The 9,461-nt window shown below is 36.8% G+C and overlaps 1 protein-coding gene across 1 annotated transcript in view; it reads left to right on the forward strand.

The window, feature by feature from the left end:
* The window catches only part of Tomm20 (translocase of outer mitochondrial membrane 20), a 14,523-nt gene extending 5,410 nt beyond the window's left edge, over positions 1 to 9,113 (forward strand). Inside the window, exons 3-5 of the mRNA XM_010621965.3 lie at positions 1,833 to 1,914; positions 6,297 to 6,439; positions 8,755 to 9,113. Of these exons, the coding sequence (XP_010620267.1) occupies positions 1,833 to 1,914; positions 6,297 to 6,439; positions 8,755 to 8,799 (270 nt within the window). The 3' untranslated portion in view covers positions 8,800 to 9,113. The remainder of the gene's footprint in view (positions 1 to 1,832; positions 1,915 to 6,296; positions 6,440 to 8,754) is intronic.
* The last annotated feature ends 348 nt before the right edge of the window (positions 9,114 to 9,461 follow it).

Consider the following 9,461-nt stretch of genomic DNA (forward strand, 5'->3'; position numbering starts at 1 on the left):
AAAAAAAAAAAAAAAAAAAAAAAAATCTGAGAACCTACGTTAGATGTGCATTTGGAGAAAGGTAGTTGATATTGGACGTTGACTTTCTATTTAAACTTGACTTTGTAATTGACGGGTGAATAATTTTTTTCAATTTAATATTATCCAGTCCTTTGGTATTTCCCCTTTATTGTCAGTAACAACAAACAGTATTTAGAAGCAGTAAGATGGTCCCCAAAAACATTTACACCAAAAGTTTGAAATATTTTCATTGTGCTGCTTCAAATGATAGAGTGTAAAATACTAATTTAATTTTCCTTGCTCCAATTTCTTTCAAAGAACTCATGCTACTCATTTCCAGCTAATCAGAATTATTCATACCTGTCTGACCCAAATTGTACATTTTAGTGCATAAATTTGTTTATTCATTTTTTGCCTTTTGTAGGTACTGTGTTGATTATTTAAAATGGCTACATAATTTTATGTACTAGATAAAATGTTCTGCGATACATGTAAGTAAATAAAATGTTCATAATTGTGTATGCTACTTTCCCTTTTATTGACATTAATTGTTTGGATTTCAGAGCATGGGTGAGACTGCACCTTTAGTGGTTCTTATAAGTTAAGGCCAGGAAAAATTAAATAAATGCTATATTTTATTATTTTGAAGCAATTGTGCAGGTGACAAAACTAATTGACTAGATACAATAATGGTAAAGTGAAACTGGGAGAAAACTACTTTGTTGTTCTAATACATCCAAATGACCTTTCAGAGAGGGACAATGTTTATTGTAACTTTTTCTTTCTAAGGATATAAGGAAATAGAAACATCTGTGAGTGGGGTTTTTGTTTTCTTGGTTTGTTTTTGTTGTTTTTTGTTTTTTTGCTTTTGCTTTGTTGCGTGGTACTGGAGATTTAACCCACGGCCTCCCACATGCCAGCCAAAGTGCTACCATTGAGCTACATCCCCAGTTCCAGTCAGTGTTATTTTAGATTCAGGAATATAATCAGATTTTTACTAGATGATTGGATATTCAATGAAAGATACCTCCACTTTCAGAAATTTGTTTTTTTCATAAGAGTGTATACAAGATCAAAAACTTTATAGAAGTCTAGGATTTGGGGGTTTTTTGAGATAGGGTCTCACTATATAGCCCCAGCTGGCTTCCTACTTGAAGCAATCCCCCTGCCTCAGCCTCGAGTGCCGGGATTACAGATGTGCATCACCACGACCAAAAAAGTTTACTTCTTTAAAAACAAGCCATATAGCTGCTGGTATCATATATTATAATCAGTCCGGTAATATGTAACAAAGTGCAAAATAGTAACAGAAACTTAAATAAAGTTACTAATTTTGTAAAAACAATAAAAATAGAATTGACCAATGAGATGAGTATGTAGTTCACATATTCTGTGATGTTATATTTTATTTTTAAATATTTAAAATCTTTTAGATGCATGTAATAAATAAAATGTTGAATCAAAAGAATAAAGAAATTATAATTGTTTAAAAGTCTACAAAATTGCACACACACAAAAATAGAAGTGTACAGCTGGACATAGTGGTACATACCTGTGGTCAGGGCAAGAAGATTGTGAATTCAAGTTTAGTCCTGTGTTTGATTCAGGGGTTCTAAGAACTATTCAGATAATACCAATTTGATGCATTTAGTGTGTTTTCTATTGTTTTAAAGTGAGTATTAAACTTTTATAGGTATTGTTGAAGAGTAAATTTATTCACTTTTTAGAGTGAACTATCAACAGTGAATTACTTTTTCCTGAATTTCTGTATATTGGTTATACTCTGTAATAATTTTTTTGTAACAGTTTCTAAATATTCTATTCCCAAACAGTTACCTGACCTTAAAGATGCTGAAGCTGTTCAAAAATTCTTCCTTGAAGAAATACAGCTTGGTGAAGAATTACTAGCTCAAGGTAATAGTCATTACAAGACTATGGAACTAGATAGAATTCTTCATAGCAACACATGTTTATGAAACTGTAATAAGGGGATTTTCCTGTGTAGTCTGCCTCTTAAGAAAGGGTATTCTGGGGCGGGGAATTTAGCTCAGTGGTTCTGGCACCTGCCTCACAAGCACAAGGGCCCGAGTTCGATCCCCGGTACCAAAAAAGACAGAAAGGGTATTCAGAACATTTCAAGACAGGTTTTTAGACACTTAATAATGTGTAGATGATTTCATATATGACTGGCTCTAGAAAGCAGTAATCCTTGTGGGTTTTTATTTTCCATAATATATTTTAGGTAAGTTTTAGGCTTTTCTTTTATCATATGATGTAGGTAATGTCATAAATAATTTTTACAAATGAGGATCCTCTTAAATAGTTTAGGATTTATAGTTCTAGCTCAGTGGTTCTACCACCTGCCTGGCAAGCACAAGGTCCTGAGTTCAATCTCTGGTACAAAAAAAAAAAAGTCCTAGAGAAAGTTAATTTACCTAATCAGGGTCACATGGTGAGTTCACAATACCTCATTTCAGAACCAACCATTTATCTGATCCATATTTAAGCCTTTTCATTCTTTTGTGTTTCATTCTATCAACTGTATTAATGGAGTTTGTTGTTGGTTTTGTTTTGTTTGAAGGTCTTAATTGGTTTTATTCACAACTGTGGAATTTGGTAGTGCTTCATACCATAAAATACATTATATTCCCAAGGAGTTTTTGTTGTAAAGATTCCTATTATAATCTGTTAAAGTCTTAAATGTATTTATAAAGCTTTAAGATTTGCTGTCATAAAAAATATAGGCCTAGTTTATCTTATTCTCACTGCCATATGACTAGATTGAGACCAGATTAAACTACATAATGTTAGGGCATTTATGTGTTCTGTTTCTTTTATGGGAAGAGTTGAACCATTTACACATTACCACCAGCTTAAACTACTAGAGGTACACACATGACTGTCCCATGCTACCTGGTGGGACAGCCCAGCAGCAAGACAAACAGATTATGGCCCTGTGTGAATGTGTTACAGTGGTGACCAGCTTTACTTTGTGTCATGTTCCCCTTTCCTAAAAAACAGTTTCTTGACACAGTTTGCTCAATTAATTGCCCCTAAAGAGTCATAAGTGGTCTAGTCTGTATTTCATGTACTAACAAAGATAAAAAAAATGAATAGATCAGTCAAAATATGTTTTAAGTGCAGAAGACTACAAAGTAGATACCAACCAGGCCACATTTCTAGGTGTTTTATGGGATACATACTTTTTTTCCCTTAGTGATCAGAGCGGGGCCCCAGGCACTGGGGAGAGTGAGAGTATGCCCTTCAAGCTAAGGCTTTGCTTTATCCCAAATGGTATTGCTGCTGGGTTTGATCTTCATGTGATGGTTTTGATTCTTAGGAGATAATAGATTCCACATATGATCTGACTGTCTATTTAGTAGAAGTTCTGGCAATACCCATTTTGCATAGGAAGGGAGCAAAAGATGACAAGTTGACTCAAATTGTGTCAGTGTGTCTTGGATATATTCTTCATTTGGGGGTCTTCAGAAAAGGTAATTGAAAGTCCTGATTCAGAAGAAACTTAAGGCCCTTCTTGTGTCAGTTTATAAACACATGCTGCCAGTCTCTCATTTGCCTACAAATTGTACCAATAGTCAGCTGTTTCAGTGCACAGCCTTGGGTAGGTTCTATGAGCATGGGCACCATTATATCATTTTAATAATAATGGATTTGAGTGAGTAGATTGAGACGATAGCTATATACAACCAGGTGACAGTGATCAACAACCAGGAGGTTCTGAGTGTATAGATGGGATGGCCACAATTCCCTCATTGATATCAGAGATTCAGCTGTTTCTGAATGTGGTTGTAAGGTTAAGGAAACCTTTATCAAACTTAGCATAAAAGTTTTTATGTTTTCACGGCAGTGGTAGCACAAGAAACACCATCATATACCAGATTCAGCACCCCCAGAAAAATACATGAGTCATAGTCATGAAAGCCATGCTGTCCTCAGCTTGTTATGTACATGGAGCCTGGTGTGCAGTTATTCCCCTAGATATTTAGCCCCCTGGAGCTCATTGGGATAGTAGGATGTGGTAGTAGTAAGATACTAGCTAGTCTGTAGAGGAGGAAAAGTAAATTAGTGGTAGTGGTATGAAAACATTTCCTTAAGTCATAAATTGCCCTTGTTCAAAAAAAAAAATGGGCTCAGAATACAACAGTTTGTAGTACCTTGATTTGTCTTGTACCACTTGGGCCTTCCGGTGTCATTTACTGTTAACCGTAAATCAGAATTGGTCAACACTTGTGCTGTTTTTGCATTAGAGGATATTTGGAAGTGTAAATGGGTTCTGGAGTTAAGGAGCCCTGGACTTAGTAACCTGAAGCAAATTTCTTAAATTCCTTTAAGCCTCAGTTTCTTCATATGTAGAATGATTAATTCTAGTACCTAACTAAAGGTTGTAGAAGTGATGTGAACCTGATCATAAAAGCCACTAAGAATGATGTCCACTGCGCTTGGTTAAAGTTAGACTAAGATTGAGGATGAAATATTTATGGTATTTGAATAAATTTTTTATAGTCAAAAATTGAAAAGCACTGTTAAACGTTTGATGGTTCTGGCGCCTACCTCATAAGCGCAAGGTCCCAAGTTCGATCACCAGTATAATAATTATTAAAAATATTAATAGACTAATTGCAAATTCTTTTGTTTTCTATTATTGTGGTAATGGAGGTTGAACCCAGTGCCTTTATACTGAGCTACATCCTCAGCTCTTTTATTTTAAGGCAGGGTCTTGCTGAGTCATTATATTGCTGGAGCTGGGCTTGAACTTTTGATCTTCTTGCCTTGGCCTGCTAGAGTGCTAGGATTACAGGGGTGTACCTGTGAATCATGAAATTTTGTTTAGTAAATAAAAGGTACTTTCTTTATAAACATAGATGATGTTATAACAATTAACACGAAGTTAAATTTTTTTTTTTTTTTTTTTTGGTGCTGGGGATCAAACTCAGGACCTTGCACTTGTGAGGCAGGCAGTAGAACCACTGAACTAAATCCCTGATGATATAACAAGATGATACACAAACTACTAACCCTTAATCAAGCAGAAGACAATATATACGCCAAGTTGTGTACTGCACAGATGTTCTGAAAGGGCTAATTTGGAATAAAGGTGATGAAGGCCACTGTTTGGATGGACCAGGCATATTCAGGCTGGTATGGCCCTAGGGCAGGCCCACTGTTCAGAAATCCAGAGTTATAAAGGGCTCATGGACCAAAAGTTTTGAGTTTTGAGGTTTTTTTTTTTTTAAGGTACTTTGATACAGATTTTTTTTCACAGAGAAGATCTATATATACAGTATTTAATTTGAAAACATACTTAATAGTGTAAAATTCTCAGAGAATTTGGAACACATGAAATAATTAACTGAGGATAGTGACCCACGTGGCAGGTACTTAATATTTAATGAATTCAATGAACCTTGGGCCGGGGATGTAGCTCAGCAGTACAGTGCCTGCCTGGCAAGCCCAGGGTCCTGAGTTTGATCCCTGGTACCAATAAAAAAGGATAAATTAAATGAACCTTCAACAACTAAATCTTTCAGAAGTGTGTGTCTGTAGAGATAATCACTGTCTTAACATTCTTTCTCTCATACTTCCATTGTGTAACTTTTTTATGCACACACACATACACCGGGGATTGAACTCGGGACCTTGTGCTTTCAAGGCAGGTAATGGCATCACTGAGCTAAATCCCTGGCCCATGACTTTTTTTTTATTAGTGTCACTTTGGAATTTTTTTATTTCCATGGACTAACATCCAGATAACAAAAAAGTTGGTTTAAAATGAAATTTGGTCTCCTTTTCACCTCAGCTTCCAGCCCAGCCCCCCCCGTGTGTGTGTGTGTGTGTGTGTGTGTGTGTGTGTGTGTGAGTGTGAGTGAGAGAGAGAGAGAGAGAGAGAGAGAGAGAGAGAGAGAGAGAGATGCCTGGGTTTGAATTCAGGACCTTGTGCTTGCCAGGCAGGTGTTGTACAGCTGAGCTAAGTCCCCAGCCCCATCCAGTCTTCTCTCTTGAAGAGTACTTTTCTGTTGCTAGTAATGTTTCACATATATTTTAAAGGTATAAACAATAATGTACTTGGGTGTTTTGATATCTTAATTTCCTTATTATGTATATTGGAGATACTTCCCTATTAATCCCTATAATGTCCATTAATATTTTTGTAATATTTCCAACTTTCTACCTACACAGTGTTTTTGGTCAGCATCACTTGGAGACAGTGACAAGGTGAATTTCTGATGATAGTCACAGCTTTTCAGATTACATGCCGTTTTGTGTAAATTTTTCAGGTGAATATGAGAAGGGTGTGGACCATCTGACAAATGCAATTGCTGTGTGTGGACAGCCACAGCAGTTGCTGCAGGTGTTACAGCAAACTCTTCCGCCACCGGTGTTTCAGATGCTTCTCACTAAGCTCCCAACAATTAGTCAGGTAAGAAGTGTTGTGAAATGCAAAGTGAGTAGGACCTAAGCATTAAATGTTTAGTGACATTTATACATGAGCCTAGTGAACACAGAATGCTGGTTATACCCATGCTTGAAATTTTCTTTTAATGGTGTAACATCTAAACAGCTGGGTATAAGCAGGGCATGGTGGCACACACCTGAAGTCTTAGTACTACAGGTACTGAGGCAGGAGGATCACTGAGTATGAGGCCAGCCTGAGCTATATAATGAGTTCAAGTCCAGCTTGATCTATATATACAACAAGACCCTGTCTCAAAAAATCCAAAACAAAATACCCTGGGCATAATACCTAGTGATTGTGTCCTAGTGGTGACTCAGGAATGTGTGTCTTGGGGTTAGGTCTTAGGCCTTTATGTTCAGGTTCTTAAATTCAGGCCACTCTCATCGTGTTTCTAAAATTAGCTTTTTTTCTACTCTTGTGGGTCACCAACCTTCATTAGGACATGAAGAGCTGACGTGGCATAGATTATACACCAGGTATAAATGAGTGTGGACTCTCAGAATTTTTATAAAGTCTCTTTCTGATCCTGGTGAGTTAGGCTTCAAGTTTGGAGCTGTTTGGCTGCAGTTCCAAATTCTTACACAAAAGTGCAGGATAACATGTACTTAAAAGATTAATTTATGTATAATTTGAATGAATTAACTGGGTATGGTGGCTCACACCTATAATCCCAGGACTTGGGAGGCTGATACAAGAGAATTGCTTTGAGTTTGAGACCAGCTTGAATTATATAGCAAGACACTCAAAAAAACCAGAAAAAAGAAATAGAGTTAATTAAGTATTCTGTTCGTTTTGAATTCTTTCAACAAATCCAGTCTGCTTTTGGAATAGCATGTCTGTTATGTGTGTTAACTTTGCGCGTTTGTGCAGTTGAAAATTAGTAAAATGACAATGGAGAGTGTTTGTAGAATGTTATGATTAGTACCTATTAATTTTTCAAAATTTTTGTAGTTGGCCTTGTATGTGTTAGACAAGCATTATTCGTATCACAGTTCTTTGTTTATGATATTTGAAGATTAGGCTTCATTAGTCCACTTGGTGTTTCTGTGGCAAAATACCTGGTTCTAGGTAATGTATAAAAAAGTTCATTTGGCTAATTACGGTGGCTGGAAAGTCCAAAAGCATGGTGCTAGTGTCTAAGCAAGGTCCCATGGCTGCATCAGGACATGGCACAACAATGGGAAGGGAACTGGGCACATTCACAAAGGGTAACATGCCAATGAGGAAGCCAGGGAACAGGGATGTGCCAGGGTAGCTGCTGATACTTCAGCTGGTTGAGTGCTTTCAGAGCTGTTGCAGTGTGTGATTCTCCAGAGGGTACCCAAAGGGTGCTCAGCTGCTGAGCTACATCTCCAATCTTTTTATTCTTCTTTTATAAGTTGCCCAACCTGGCTATCCTCCGTTAGCCTCCTGAGTAGCTAGGAATCACAGAAGTACACCAGAAGGCCCAGTTTGCAAGAACTGTCCTAATCCCTTTGGAGGATGGTGCCCCCTGTGACCTCTTAAGAGATCTACCACTTCTCAGTACTGCCAAAGCAGGGACTGAATTTCCAACTCATGAACCTTTGAGGGACAAACCATAGCAGCAGCCTGACAGTACTTTGGATAAAGCCTAAGTGCCTCTCTATGAAAACAGCCTCCTTTAATTCAGTTAATTTTATTTACATTCTCTAGAAATGTTTTGAGGACGCTAATTGCAGAATACAATATTCCTAGCCTCGCATAGTGGCACACACCATTATGTAATTCCAGGTATTTGTGAAATTGAGCAAGTTTAAGGCAGGCTGGGCAACTTTGTAAGACTCACTTCAGCTAACAGGCTGGGGATGTAGCTCAGTGATAGACTGTTTGCCTAGCATGCTTAATCCCCTGGATACAGTTCCCAGCACTACAAAAAAGAAAAAAAAGAATATTGTACCGTGTTCCTTATTTAATGGCTTTGAGCCAAAAGGGGGAATGGTAGAGCACAGAATGATTGGTTAAAAACACTAATTGCTGGTCTTAGTTTATGTGGGAGTGATGTTTTAAGTTTTTTTAATTTACATAATTTATGTGTAGCATAATATTATACTGCCTTTGTTAATTTGAATTTTCATATGGGACTGGTAGTATGATCATCTTTTTAGATAAAAACAATGTATAAAGTGTTAATGTTTAAATGTCAGAATGGATGAACTTTAGTAGATTTGACTCTTTAAATACAAAAGAGTTTCTTATTAAACTGCTGATTAATGCTTGTGATACTTTTCAAACTTAAATCTTTATTTTTATCTTTTCAGAGAATTGTAAGTGCTCAGAGCTTGGCTGAAGATGATGTGGAATGAAAAATAAATCTCAACATAATAAAATCTCATAAAGATTTTAAAAATTCTTAGCTTGGAAGTTGAACAGCTGTGGGGGAATAAGGGCAAATATGCTTGTTTATGTACTGTCCTACACTGAAATCTACCAAAGTTAATGTTTACTTTGTGTAGATCCATTTGTCTTTTATTTATTTTTCCCATTGAAAAGTGTATTTTAATAGAGAGCTGTTCATTTTATAAAAACACTATGAGTTACCAAAATACGGATTTTGTTTATTCCTTAGATCTGCAGTTAAAATGTACATACAACATTAAAAAACCCAGTGCTTAGTTTTAAAAGATAAGCAAAAGGGCTGGGGTTGTAGCTGAGTATAGAATGCTTATCTAACGTGCATGAGGCCTTAGGTTTGGTCTCAGCACCACGAAAAAGTGTAGGAGAGTGGTGAATATACATTTAAAGCTAGCACATTTTCTTATAAGTGAGAGTTGGATATTGTGTTTTTGAATAGAGATCCTTTCTTTCCATTTACTCCTTTTTGGCGGGGGGTGGGACTGGGGATTGAACTTGGGTCCTTGCGCTTGTGAGGCAGGCGCTGGAACCACTGAACTAAATCCCCGGCCCTCTTTCCATTTACTCTTAAAGATATGTGGTGTGCTGCTGTGCTGTACTAATGGCTTCATCT

Source organism: Fukomys damarensis, unplaced genomic scaffold, assembly GCF_012274545.1.
Source record: "Fukomys damarensis isolate Sample0158 unplaced genomic scaffold, DMR_v1.0_HiC HiC_scaffold_10, whole genome shotgun sequence".
NCBI classification, from domain to species: domain Eukaryota; kingdom Metazoa; phylum Chordata; class Mammalia; order Rodentia; family Bathyergidae; genus Fukomys; species Fukomys damarensis.